The 15,036-nt window shown below is 39.4% G+C and overlaps 1 protein-coding gene across 10 annotated transcripts in view; it reads left to right on the top strand.

Moving 5' to 3' along the window:
• PLCB4 (phospholipase C beta 4) overlaps positions 1-15,036 on the top strand; it is a 408,833-nt gene that overhangs the window by 231,142 nt on the left and 162,655 nt on the right. For all 10 annotated transcript variants that reach the window (XM_037990701.2, XM_037990697.2, XM_037990700.2 and 7 more), the window contains one exon: positions 3,568-3,666. In XM_037990701.2, the coding sequence (XP_037846629.1) occupies positions 3,583-3,666 (84 nt within the window). In that variant the 5' untranslated portion in view covers positions 3,568-3,582. The remainder of the gene's footprint in view (positions 1-3,567; positions 3,667-15,036) is intronic.

The raw sequence follows: 15,036 nt of genomic DNA, 5'->3' as shown, positions 1-15,036 counted from the left end.
TCTCTATGTCTCTCACTCTTGCTCTCAGTACTTGCCAAATATATATCCAACAGAAAACAATTAACTTTTGCTTTTACTCATCATTGTTTTACTAATTTTTTTTTGGGGGGGGACATGTTACATATCTAGGTTTTGGTTTGTAATGCTCTCATCTTTTCTTTCTAAAAAGTTTATAATTTCTGCTTAACTCAAGAATGATTTAGGGGTGTATGTGTGTGTGTGTGGGCATGAATGTTTAATTTCCATGTATAAAGATGTTGTACACTCTCTGTCATTAATTTATACATTTCCTTGTTGTTGTCAATGAGAATGACCACCATATTTTCTGCCTGTTGAAAAATGCTGAAATTTCCTCTAAGGCCTAATCGTGATCAGATTTTGCGATTGTCACATGTGTGTGGGTAGCCAGGGTGCAAAGGAGGGAAAGAAAAAAAATAATAGAGAGAATAAATATATTAAGAGAGAGAATAAAGCTCATTAAGTACTGTTATTTAAATTATGTTACCTTGAGTTATTTAAGTTGTTTGTACTAAATTATTAAGTATGATATTCAGATCTTCAAGAGTCTTACTTCTTTGTCGTCGTCGTCTTCTGTTAATTTCTGAGAATCATTGTCTCCTGTTTGTGACTTTGCTAATTTCTCCTTATACTTTGTCAATTTTCAAATGTTTTGATGCTGTGTGGTCACATGCTTAAATATTAATGGCAGTTAATATGATGTATTATTACTGTGTCTGCTTTTTCTCTTGAAGTCTGTTTTGTCTCATATTATTGTTATACCTATTTTCTTTTTTCCTTAGCATGTGCCATGGTATCTTCTTTCATCCCTGCATTTTCAAACTTCCTAGATAGTTTTCAAAATATTTCTGTAAACAACCATAATTTTACCTAATCTGAAAACCTCTTTTATAAGTGAATTTAACCAATTCTTATTTACTGTGCTTAGCGATGTGTCATTTTATTTTGTGTTTTCTACTTATAATATGTTCCTGTCTTCTCTCCATTCTTTATCTGCTTACTTTTTAAAAGAGACTCAAGTTTCTTTTGCTATTTCTCCCCTGCTAATCACTTGGAAGTTATATTTTTTAATTTTAATTTTCTATAGGATAACTCTTAAATTCATAGCACCCATATTTAAACTCCTATTTTCCTACTAATGTCTAGAGTTTTTAGTATCTCTGTTCCCCTCCCAAGATGGTTTTTCTTCCCTTTGTCTCAAACTTCGTTCCTCCAACCACCTCACTGGCCACAACTCATATATTGATATAATCTAGGATTTGGGTTGGCTAATTTTTAAATTTATTTTTTCTTTTCTACTTTTTTGGCATAGTACAATAAGACTTAAGAGTAAGCCTATTGTTTCTTTTTACTTTATTTTTCTTAACATTATTTCCCATATCGCTTTCTCTATATTTATTTTCCCCTGACAGAGTATATAATGCATTAAATTTTTCAGGGTAGATCGCTAAATCTTTCTGATTAAATACAAGTCTGTAAATAACTACATATTTCTCCTAAAAGTTGAAACAGTATTGAACACAGAATTTTAAATCCAAAATTATTTTCCTCAGAACTTTAAAACTGTCTTACTGCATTTAGTGTTGTGGATGATATATCTGATAGCAGTCTTATTGTCATTTTACCTCTAGATTATCTTTTCTCTTCCTGCATCTTTGAGAGATTTCGTAATTTCTGCATATTTTGTGTCTTCAATGTCACCATGAGGTATATTTGGGGGTGTATATCTTTTCCCCCCATTTATACTACATGGAATGAGTGGATTTTTTCACTCTGAGGACTCAAATATTCAGGTTTCAGAAACGTTCTTCTACTGTTGCTTTATTTCCATCCCTCCGTTGTCTCCATATAAGGTTGTTAAACCTTTCCTTTCTATTTTCTATATCTCTCATGCATGCTATTTCTTTTGGTGTTGCTTTTTTTAAAAAAATTTATTCTTTTTTGGAGATGGAGTCTCGCTCTGACACCCAGGCTGGGGTACAGTGATGCCATCTTTGTTCACTGCAACCTCCGCCTCCTGGGTTCAAGCAATTCTCCCTGCCTCAGCCTCCCGAGTAGCTGGGATTACAGGTGCCCACCATCACGCCCAGCTAATTTTTGTACTTTTTTAGTAGAGACAGGGTTTTGCCATGTTGGCCAGGCTGGTCTTGAACTCCTGACCTCAGGTAATCCACCCCACTCGGCCTCCCAAAGTGCTGGGTTTATAGGCATGAGCCACCACGCCCGGCCTGGTGTTGCATTTTTAAGAATTCCTTGGCTCAACACTTCATCTGAGTTTTCCTTACAATTCACCTCATCTATTATTTCAACAATCTTGTTTCAAATTTCTAGTATCTGTAGTTAATTATATTTTAGGAACAGAATATACTCTGTCTTCCCTCTGAAAAAATCAGTATGCTGAAGTCAGGTCGTGTTTTTCCTGGTCACTGTCTTTCCTTGGGTGTAAGTTTTACTTGCTGTGTTTGGTGTTCTTCCATGTTCTTTGCATTGCTTAACTATTTGGTGACTCTTTGTTGTATGCTCATGCAAGATGTTTGGGTTGTAGTTATCACATACGTACCATGTTGCCAACAAGGATGGGTAAAAGGAATGCTGAGTTCTTCCTAGTTGCAGGGAGCCACCCTGAACAGTGCCTAGCTTCTCTTTAAATGTCCTACTCACTGTCTATGATAAAACTGTTGCAGGACTTTTCCTTAGTTCAGCTGAAAATGGGGTTCTTTGTCCCACGGCCATGAAAATTCAAGCTCACAGACAATTTAAATGATGAGTAAGACAGGGTTTAATTGGGTTAAAAAGGGAGAAAAGGTGGCAACAGGGACTCTTACAAGCCCAGAATCCCTGCTAGAGGGCTTCCTGCCCGGCCATTGGAATTCCAAGTTCCACACAGAAGGAAGAGAGGCCAGGCTCCTCTCTGCTACAAACATTGTGAACATCCCGAGGCCCTACCTCAGTGGGCAGGCTGGTTGGAATTTCTTCAGGGACGCCCTATGAGCTGGCTGTCTCAAAACCAGACGTTCTCTTGTTCTCCGCGTGGCCCAAGAGGTGAGGAACAACGGGGTAGGGGAAAGAGAGCCTAAGAGAGGGCTAAAGAGAGGACCAAGAGCTATAAAAAAATTCTGGCTATGCCTATGTGATTCTGCAACTTATACCCTGTGGGCTCCTCCTGCCCATATGTTCACCTTCAAGCCCATAGTGCCCTTAGCTATTTACAGCAGACCTCTCTTATGTATTGATTTTGGTCTATGGTTTCCTTATTTTATCTGGTGCCTTCAGATTTATATATATATATATATATGCACATCTTGTTTTTTTGTAGGATTTGGAGAGAATGGAAACTTCCCAAATGATCACCTCTGGTATTTCTTGATTATGATATCTCCAGGTTTAGAGAAAAGAAAGCAAGTTGGAGGTCAGACAAAGGGAAGAAGAAAAAACTGTATTCCACATATTTGAAGAAAAGCTTCTGTAAACACAGAAATGCAAAGTGATTAACCATCCTCAATTGTTTTTCCATTTTATGTACTAATGAGCTACTCTTTTCATTTTTAGGTCTTGAATATAATCATGGCCAAACCTTATGAATTTAACTGGCAGAAGGAAGTTCCTTCCTTTTTGCAAGAAGGAGCAGTTTTTGACAGATACGAAGAGGTAAATAAGTGTTATTAATCTTTTCTCTCAAAACATTCTAATAATTATTAAGTTTCAATTACAGTATTGAGTAAATATTCTTTGACATAAGTAAGAACATCTTTAGGATTTATAGGTTGGAGTTGTTGAAAAGAAGCAAGTTATGAGATAGAGTAATAATGATAATGATACTATAAATTTTTGAGTGCTCGCTATGTGCCAGATGACCTTCTAAACATTTTGTGTGTATGATTTTTAAAAATTTTTTACAACAACCTTATGAGGTTGTTGCTATTAATATTCTCAGTTTACAGATGGGTTTTATGTAGTAACAGTTTTTGCTTAATGCAGTGCTTTTGGCAGTCTTTCTACATATAACTTTGTATGTGTTATAAATGTAATAGTGATTGAACTTTGTGCCAGTCATTGCTTTGTTCATTTCATTGATACAAACCATTTTGACCAAAGCTTTGCATGCCTCTGATTCTATCATTTATTGTCTGTGCCCTTGCAAGGTGGTGATGACTCCAGACTTTCTATAGAGCAGGGGCTTTGGGCCACCAATCTGTTCAGAATGGCTGGGTAGGTGAATTAAAGCCTCATTTGCATTGTAAATGCATGATTTTTCTTCTATTGTACTTGAATTTGAGGTGACTTTGGAAGGAGGGTATAATGAAACTGATGTTTCCTTTACCGCAAAGTTGAATGTAAAACATATTAAAACTTCATTTAGACTCAGAGTTGGTTATTTCAAAATCAATGAAATGTCTAAAGTGGCTAATTCGCTGATCTTCCCAGAGGTCGAGATTGTCAGATGCGGAAACTAGGTCTTCTGTGAGCTGACATAGCTTAATACTTGTTGACTTAATTTTTCTGCAGGGTGTATCATAGTACTCTCTAGATTTACAGGATAGTCACTTTTTCAGTAAACAAAATTGTGAATGCTAAGGATGGACCTAAACATGGTCACTATTCCTTGTTTGAATTAAAATATTGAAGTGATGACTGTTCATATGTCTGAAATTGAAATAACAGTGAACTACATTCTGCTATAAGATGAAACAATAATATTCTGCCATCCAGAGACAAGCACTGTTCACTCTTTGGCAGTTTTCTTCTAGTCTTTTCTCATATTTGTTTTTCTTTTTTTCTCTCTCCCATGGTTGAGATCATAGAGTAATATTTTAAAAATATAAAGCAGATCCCATTTCTCCTGTGTTTAAAATGCTTCCATCACTTCCCATTGTAGCATAAAGGGAAGTTCACAGAATGAAATACAAAGTTTTCTATAATTTGGCTCCTGCTTAATTACCTCACGTTCATTTCTCTCTGGTTTCCAACATACACCGTATACTTCAACTATAGCAAACCACTTACAGTTTCCCCCATAAGCTATTCTACTACATGGTTTGTTTATGCTACTCCCTCTTCCTGAAATGCATTTGTTCCGACTGGTTTGATTGGTGAACTCCTCTCATCTCAGAACCCAGATGAGAAATCTCCACTTCTGTGATACCCTCCTTGACCCATTCAATAAGAGGCGATAACTTATTTTTGGCCACCACTGACCTACCCTTGCATATTTTACACTGCCTTCACATTTTATTTAATGTTTCTTTCTCTCAAACTATACTCTGAGTTTCTTGAAGTCAAGGATCGTATTTTACTTATCTTTTTCTCTCCAGGGACTAGCAGAATACCTGTAACCACCAAACTCTTTGTAGATGTCTAGCATCTAAAATGATTTTAGATCCAGTTGATTCCAATTCAGACTAATAATTCAGAGAAGGTAATTTTGAAGAGATTACATGCAATCATTGGTTCAGTATATCTCATACTGTTATGTAAGGAAAAGCTATTGGAGAATAAAGTACTTGACAAAAGTGAAATGTGATTTGATGAACCAGAGATTCATTTGAATCCTTTTTATTTCTTGTGATTTTTTTGGTTGTTAATCATCACAGCTCATATTAGGACATACTGATCACCTGTGCTTCTAAAGGCATTTGCTTTTCCTCTGGATTCCTCTGCAAACTAGGCAAAGTTAGAAGAAAAGAACCCTTGAACAAGTATTAAATACAATGTAACTAAGCTTTCAACTCTTTCAAGTGCTATTTTACAAGGATTTTGAGCAAAAATGTTTTAACTTTATAAAATAAACATGTGTCTTCATGATAACATACCAAACCACAAAGCCAAAGAATATTTCAAGCTGGATGACAGACTGCTTAAAAAAAAAATTATTCCCCACTCCTATAAGACTCAGTTCTTTAGAGCCAGAGCCATGAAAACATTTAAGGCAACAAAATGTAAGCAGAAAAGATTCGTTTCTATGGTTGGTACATGAACAGCCATGAGGGAATACAGCTGAAAGCCAGTGGGAGGAACAAGAATTAAAGAAACAAAACCCAAGCATCCCTAAAGTGTCATAGCAAAGATACCTTTTGTGAAGGGGTATAAATGCTGTCAGCACCATATGATAACTAATGTTATCATCATGAACTCAAATAGCAGCAAAAATAAAATTATATTCCTTGTATTTGTTTAAAGAAAGCAGCTGAGCTCAGTGGCTCACACTTGTAATCCCAGCACTTTGGGAGGCCGAGGCAGGCAGATCACTAGGTCTGGAGATTGAGACCATCTTGGCTAACGCAGTAAAACCCCGTTTCTACTAAAAATACAAAAAAATTAGCGAGGCATGGTGGCACATGCCTGTAGTCCCAGCTACTTGGGGGGCTGAGGCAGGAGAATCCCTTGAACCCAAGAGGCAGAGGTTGCAGTGAGCCAAGATCATGCCCCCGCACTCCAGCCTGGGTGACAGAGTGACACTGTATCTCCAAAAAAAAAAAAAAGAAGCAGAGAGGTATCTTAAACAGTGAGTAAGCCACTGTTTTAAAAATAGTCAATAAATGTAGTAAGTGCAAATGCATTTAAATTTTATTTTATTATTTCTGCTTTACGGAGGAATTATTTTTGAGGCAGCCAGATTTTTACAAATGACCTAAGTGGTAGGCTGTGTTGTAGCATCTGATTGTATTGCCATAACACTTCTAATTCTGTACTTCTCTAACTTTACTTGACTTACACATTACTTAAATGCAAAATATATTTTGTTTCCTAAGTGATGCTTAACATTAAATCTTTAAAATAGAGATTCGTCTCTTGTGGAGGAGAGAAATAGCAGTGCTTTTAAAAATACATGCAACCCAGATATCTCTAACTAAACCAGCCCCCTGACTTTCCTATAATATCCACATTAAAGATCTGTAGAACCCATTCCCTGTCAGGTCAGGGCCTTCCCAGTCTTTCCTAGAATTCCTAGATGCTTACCCACTCTTGGTGATGACTTCTGTCCTCAAATGCTTCGTTACCATTCACTTTCCGGGACTGTTGACTACTCTAATTTGTTTCCTTTCCTAAATCCATTTTAACATCAAATCCCAGAAGCAGAAGGATGTTGTATAAAGTAGACATTTTACTGAAGATTTAGTGGCAGCAGAGGAGAATTGCATCACACACCAGGACAACTTTAAGATTAAAAATCAGAGATCACACTGAATAAATTTCATTAGCCAGCCCAGCCAGGGGTATCTCTCTTTTTTCTTCTTTGTCCCTCTCCTCCATAAAGATGCATGTTCCTGTTTCCTTTATTTTATTTTAATCACACTCAGAGTCCTTTTTCACTTTTCCAGATGCTTTTTTCTTAACTGTTAAGCATTTTCTCTCTCTCAATCTAAAGAAGAAAAGTTCAAAATTCAAGTCCCTTCTCATCCTGAGCTGTTTGGCTCCCCTTCCACCTCAAACTCTCCCACCCAGACTCTCCTGATATCTTCCCTTTTGCATAAGCCTGAAAGTCAAAGTATGTCCTTAAAACAAACAAAATATAAAAAGAGCTTTATTCTTAAGAAAAAGACTGCCATCATCGATAAGTCTTCACCAACAGGACTTTCCACAGTGATAGAAATGGTCTACATTTGTGTTGCTGTTATGGCAGCCATATGTGGCTGTTCAGTACTTGAAATGTGACTACTGGGACTGATTGACTTAAGTTTTTAATCTTATATAATTTAAATTCAAATTTATATAGGTACATGGGCCTAGTGCCTTTCTTATTGGATAGCATAGACAATCAACTCAAACTATAACCAGATTTAAAAATTCCTTTCTCCTTTCTTGACACTAAGAAACATTCTCAGTATATTCCATTGGAATCTACAGAATTCATCAGCCAGTCCTTCTTAGTGGCAGCCAGAGCAGGGGTTCAAATGTTTTATAGATGACTCACCTCAGCCACTGACCTCGTCTTTCCCACATCATAAATCCCAGCTTGGGCTACCCCTTCTTCTTGCCCATGGAACTTTCTTGTATCTGAGTCAAGCTGCCTAGATGGAGTCCCTTTTTCTAGCAAAGTCTTGGTCTTCTTGGTCTTTATACTAGCCTCCCCACCTTCCACCCTATACACACACACACACACACACACACACACACACACACGCAGTGGAGGAAAACTGAGACAATTATTGCAGGTGTCAGGATCAAAGGAGTATCAAAGTGCTGGGTCAATACAAACCTAAAGTCAGGCACAGTGGGACAGGTTGACTTTGGCCTCTTTCCAAGGTGGTTCTGAAATCAAATTGTGAGCAGCCACACCATGAAGCTCAGAAAAGCTCAAGCAGCCTACACCCCACAGGCTGTTCATCAGAGAAGCAAAGTGCTTTCTGAATATGATTTTCAAGACTTAAAAACACAAGCCTCATGTAAAGTATTTTGATTAAAAGATATATTTAACTAATCAGTGAGGACATTAACAGGATGATAAAGCTAGTTCCAAGAGCACTTGAGGAAGAGAGTTTTACATAGGAAAGGAAAGGAAAAGAAAAGTGAAATAAGTTTTGTCAAAATTAGATACAAAACTGGCTAATGTCCTGTAAGGCAATAAAACTATAACCTATTATAGATTTGCCTTTTTCTACTGGACACAAGTCATCTACATCACTATAGAATAACAGCAGAAAAATGCTATCTATTAAACTTCAAAGAATCTAGGTCCTAAATAACAGTAAATAGTAGATCAAACCAAAAATACATTTTTCTATAGAAGTAAATCATTCTTAGGTATGCCTCTTCAATCATGCTTTGACATTACAATGAAAAGAGGGATAGCCATCTTTGTATATTATTTTTAAGCTTTAGATAATTTAAACTAAATTATAAAACAGTGTCCAGATATACCTGTATTTACACTAAAAGATACTTACAGAGTCATCTAAATGATGATAATCATAATAATATTAGTTTTTCAACTTTTGTAATCAACCTAAAGGTAGACAAAACATTTAATTATTTTTGACCAAACATAACAAGAAAGCTGTTACCTTTATTTAAAGTAAGGGTGCCAGACAGATGCTGGAAATTAGAAGGAACTTGGAGAAACAGAGGAAAGGCCAGAGGCTTAATATTCTTAGCAAGAGAGAAGGTTGATAGTTGATGTACAATAGAGGCTTACATATATGATTTAAAGTATAAAAGTAGCCAACCACAAACCAAAAGTAAAATAATTTCAAATTTGGAGTTGGGGGAGAAAAAATAGTGAAAATGTGTTAAATGGAATTAAATTGCTGTGTTTTTATCCCAAGAAACCGATTTCTGCATGTTCCTCGTGGATAATTGCTTTAGTTGCTGGCTGTCTTGCCATGAGTCATGTTTTCTTAAGCTCCTGTCTCTATTCGAGTTGGACATACAGAACAGAAACATGTTGGTGCCACTTTATTATGCACTGCAGTAAGTGCTGGCTTCATAGTTTGGACAGCAGCTGTACTCACGGCTATTCCGCCAACACCACTGGCTGGGCGTCTCCGTTTTAAACTCCAGGCTTTCAGCATGTGGCCCCTGAAGCCCTTTCACTCTCACCCCTCCACTTTGTTCCACTTGCATATTGTGATGAGAACCTTGTGGTGTGAGAGGAGAGGAAGGGGTAATAGGGCTCGGGGACTGACCCCAGAAGCCTCAGTGAGGAGGCCCCTTTCAGGCTGAGTCTTGATAGGTGAGTCAGTCAACCACTCAAAGCACAGCTAAGAAGAAGGGAGAGGCCAGGGCTTCTGCAAAGGCATGAATATGACAGCACATTCTATTGAGGGGTAAGGGGATTGTCCAGGTAGGGCAGAGGGTAGGGCGGTGGAGTACAGGGGTGAAGGTACAGAGATGGCTAGTGTCCACACCATCAGTGGGTTTACTTTCCAGCCCAGGACATTGGCATTTGATTCTGAAAGCTCTAGGGAACCTTTGATGGGGTTTCAGCAGGGCAGTAGTCAGTTCTGGATGACCAGTGACAAGTGGATGCAGCTGGATTCCTTGTGGGAGTAGTCTGGGGGGTAGTGTTGGACTTGAAGGACTTAATGGACAGTCAGTCATACATATGGAGAAATAAGGGAGGATTTCGAGTATAGGAATATTTTTCTAACCTGGTAGATGTAGAAGATGTGAGAGAATAATTGTAGAATGAGGTTGGAGTTTCTAGCACAGGAACTGGACAGCTCTGATGCAAGGTAGAGGGAATGCCAGAGAAGGGGGTATGTGTATGGATGCATGTATACTGTTTTTTTCTGAAATGACGAAGAACCAAAAGCAAAAGCAGTACCTTCTGTAGTACCTAAGAAGCATTTTGTATATAATCATATTAATACTAGTTAAAAATACATTGCACAGAAAGGGAAGAACATAATAAATGATCCAAGAGGACGAACATGTGGGCGCATCTTCCTCTCTCAGTCCTCCTCTGTCAGGGGGATTGTTGCTGCCTGATGGGATGGGATGAAAGAATGAGGACCCCAAGACCCTCACAGTCACGGGCTTCCTTCACTCACCCTCTCATGTGGGTGATACTGCATTCCTCAGGGTATGAGGACCCCAAGACTCTCATAGTCACAGGCTTCCTTCACTCACCCTCTCATGTGGATGATACTGCATTCCTCAGGGTAGAGGATTTTTTTTTTTTTTTTTTTTTGAGATGGAATTTCGCTCTTGTCACCCAAACTGGAGTGCAATGGCATGATCTCGGCTCCCTGCAACCTCCGCCTCCTGGGTTCAAGCAATTCTTCTGCCTCAGTCTCCCGAGTATCTGGGATTACAAGCATGCGCCACCATGCCTGGCTAGGTTTTGTATTTTTAGTAGAGATGGTGAAGAAAAAGTATCTCTGACAGAATATTCTGAATTATAATCAGCGGTAAGATTGTAAATGTGTATACTTATATGAGTCTATCACACACTCTGTATATTGTATGTGAATTATATTGGAATCATTAGGCTACAACAACCTATATAGCAACTTAATGATGATAAACAATCTTGAGTACAGTTGGCCCTTTAACAATTCAGAAATGTTTTAAAGTCATTACAACTTAATCCATGGTGTGAACCACTGCTCTAGAAGACTGAGCTAGAGCAATGAACATGACAAAGTCTCAGTCCTTTGGGAGTGTATGGTCCAGCAGCAGAAGACCAACAATAAACAAATAAGCATAGAAATGAATGGTTTCCAGCAGTGTTTGATACTATTATGTTACTAAAAGGAGTGATCGAAGGATCAGAGAGACAGGTAGACACTGAGGAGTGGGGGAGGGGACATTGCTGTGCGTTGGGTGGTCAGAGCAGGCCCTATTCAGGAGGTGATATTCGAAGTTGTAGCTGAATGATAAGAAGGAGCTAGATTGGCCAGGCGCAGTGGTTCACACCTATAATCCCAGCACTTTGGGAGGCTGAGGCGTACAGATCACCTGAGATCAGGAGTTCGAGACCAGCCTGGCCAACATATCAAAACCCCGTCTCTACTAAAAATGTAAAAATTAGCCAGGCATGGTGGTGCACACCTGTAGTCCCAGCAACTTGGAAAGCTAAGGCACAAAAATCGTTTGAACCTGGGAGGCAGAGGTTGCGATAAGCTGAAATTACGCCACTATACTCCAGCACTCCAGCCTGGGCAACAGAGCGAGACTCTGTCTTAAAAAAAAAAAAAAAGGCCAGTTTGGCCAAGAACTAAGGGAAAAGCATTCCACGACATGGAAACAGCAAACGCCAGGCCCTGAGGCAAACGTAGTCTTGGCATGTCAAAAGAAGAGCACCAAGGGTGGAGTAAGCATCATGGGCAGGGTGTGGTAAGGGTGGAATTCTGAGAAGCAGGCAGAGGCCCCCTCATGTGGAGCAGTAGTTCTCTCAAAGTGTGGTCCCCAAGCCAGCATCATCAGCACCACCCAGAACCTTATTAGAGATGTGCATTCTCAGGCCCATCCCACGGACCTACCGAATCAGGAACTGGCCCAGGCGTATGTGTATTAACAAGCCCTTCAAGGAAGTCCGGTGCACACTTAAGTATGAGAATAAATGGTGTAGGACCAGGCAGAGGTGTTTGGATTTCATTCTGATTGCTATGGAAAGCCATTTTCAAGAGACTGGCATGATCGGATTTACATTTTGGAGACAGTTACTCTGGCGGCCGTACAGAGGATGGTTTGTAGGCGGGGTCCAAAAGGTTGGAGAAGACCAAGACTTTAACGAAGGTGAGCTAGAGGTTTCATCCTTCCTTTTCCTGACTATGTCTCCGTGGGCAATTTTCTTAACATCTCTGTGCCAGAAAAATAAGGGATGTTAAGGTGGACGGGTCGAAGAATATCAGTTGTTCTCCTTAAGATTCTACGAGTCTGCACACACCTGCCAGTCACCTTTCTTGTCAGCACAGCTGTGTGACTTCTTCCTGAGGTGAGAAGAAAGCCAAGGCCAGGCATCTGAGCACCGCCTCAGTTGGCCTGAACACTGAAACAACCCAAAGCACCAAAAACTAAGATCAACCAGGTTTTTGCAAACAAAATAAAACAAAACAAAAGCAAACATTCAGGCCTCTTCCTTCTTCTAGACCAGCCTTTTAAATGACAGTGCTGATAATGTTATCTGGTCTCTCATGCCCCCAAAGCTCAGAACTCATTGTCATCCAAGCATGAGACCTTTAAGGAAAGGTTTGTAGGGTAGGTCATCTCATGCTGAAAAGTCATAGAGCTGGGTCAGCATACTTTTTCTGTAAGGGACCACATATTAAATAGTTTAGATTTTATGAGTCCCGCAGCCTCTGTTACAGCTACTTTACTTTGTCATTGTAGCCCAGTAGCAGCCATAGAACATAATATGTAAATAAATGAGCAGGCACCTGGATTAGAAGACAAACAATACCACATAGAAATGAGTAACAAATTGGTTTTGATGGTAACGGTAATAATGAAATAATTTTAGTTTCAAGTAATTATTTTTACTCCTCATGTTCTCTTACTACTGTATTGTATTTTTAAGTTAGTCATCCTCTATTTCTTTTCCTTATCTTGATAGATCATTGTATCAGTTTATCAGCTTTTGCTGCATACGTAACAGACGGCTCACCTTTCTTTTCTAAGATGCTCTCATTTTTGTGGTCGGGGGAGCAGGGCCTTGCTCTTCTCATTTTCATGTCTCTTCCCTCTCTGTGAAGTTTCTCTGGGCTTGCTTTTATTTCTTCACAAAAGTAGAAGATAATTCTATTTCCTGGAGGAATGGAAGCCTCTCCCCCATGAAATAGTGTCTCAGTCAGTTTCATGGAAGGTGGTAATCGTTGAGATCCATGCTTCAAGGGTGCAAGAAGGACATCTTATTCATGCAAAGATGTGAGACGCATCCATTAGGAAACTAGACAAGGAAATCTGGGGTCCCACTAGATTTACAAGGAGCTTGTGGAAACAACACAAGACAGGAAGAAAGTATGGAAACAATATGGGCAATTAAATTAAAATATAGGTGTAAGCACTGAGGGGTTCTTCCTGCCAGCTGCACAAAGAAAGAATACAGCATCGTAGTAAAGAAAGAGTTTGGGCAGGTGCAGTGGCTCGCGCCTGTAATCCCAACACTTTGGGAGGCAAAGATGGGCAGATCACTTGAGGTCAGGAGTGTGAGACCAGCCTGGCCAACATGGTGAAACCCTGCCTCTACTAAAAACACAAAGATTAGCTGGGCGTGGTGGCAGGTGCCTGTAATCCCAGCTACTCAGAAGGCTGAGGTGGGAGAATCACTTGAACCCTGGGACATAGATTGCAGTGAGCACAGATTGCGCTATTGCACTCCAGCCCGGGTGACAGTAACAGAGGAAGACTCTGTCTCAAAAAAAAAAAAAAAAAAAAAGAGTTTTATAGAGACAAGGCCAGCCACACCACATGGGAGATGAGTTAGTACTCAAGTCATCTGGTCCAAAGCTGCTAGGTTAGGGGTTTTCTTAAAGGCAGTTTGGGGAAGAGGAGGTGGGGGAGGGGGTTACACTTCTGCTGGTTGGATGGGGCAAGGATTACATCATGCTGAATTGCTTCTGGTTGGGGCCATAGGAGTGGGGTTGGCAAGTCCAGGTGGGTCCAGGTGGAGACATGGGTGTGAGGCATGCAAAAGAAAACCTGAAAAGATATCTCAAAAGGCCAATCTTAGGTTGTACAATAGCAATGTTATTTGCAGAAGTAACCGGGGATGTTGCATATCTTCTGACCTCCAGAATAATGGCTGACAGTCGTATGTGTCTGCGCCTTAGCAGGACTCAGGCCCTCCCCTCAAACAAAAGTGGTTGGTTTTTGGGCAAGGCCTATTATCATTTAAACTGTAGCCTAAACATCTTCCAAAGTTACCTTGGTCCAAAAGCCCAGGAATAATTAAGGAAAAGGCAAGATGGGAGGTGGGTTAGCTCAGCTAACTGTGTTAATTTTTCTCACTGATATAATTTTTGCAAAGGCAGTTTCATGAGGAACTAGCTGAGGATCTACTTAGGTCTCTCAAGTACTACTGTACTATGCTAAAGAATTAAACTCAATGGCCAAAATTACAGTGCTGATTCTCTATTGCTTCTTCTCAACCTGCAGTGTAAAGAGGAAAATGCTCAATATTAGTTACCTCAAGCTGTGTCTGTGGGCCACAGGTGAACAGGAGGGTGTTGGCCAGGGCATCCTTTTAATTAGGGTTGATGAGTGCAGTCTTACAGATCATCAGGCTAGTGGTGAAGAGACTCTAAGGACATCCTGGTTTCATTCTCTTTGCACATCTCTTTGGAATTGCACTCTGTTAATGCATGTGGTGTAGCCATTGAATTAATAGAGTTCATTCAAGTGTGAACAAATGAACAGTCAGATGAAATATACAGCACATGTAAAAGTGAATACTTTTTCCTGTTGAGCAATCTAGGGAGAAATTTTTTTTCTTTTAAATCAAGTTAATAATTCTGAAGCCCCTTCTCAAGTGATAAAATTGCATTTCTTTAAACCTGTGCAATTTCATCCTCTGAATTCCCTGTTCCTGAAAATTCTAAGGAATTATTTTTGTCATTACTTGTTTTGGTTGTTTTA

The sequence above is a fragment of the Chlorocebus sabaeus genome, chromosome 2 (genome assembly GCF_047675955.1).
Source record: "Chlorocebus sabaeus isolate Y175 chromosome 2, mChlSab1.0.hap1, whole genome shotgun sequence".
Taxonomy (NCBI): Eukaryota; Metazoa; Chordata; class Mammalia; order Primates; family Cercopithecidae; genus Chlorocebus; species Chlorocebus sabaeus.
This window is presented reverse-complemented; position numbering and strand designations above follow the sequence as displayed.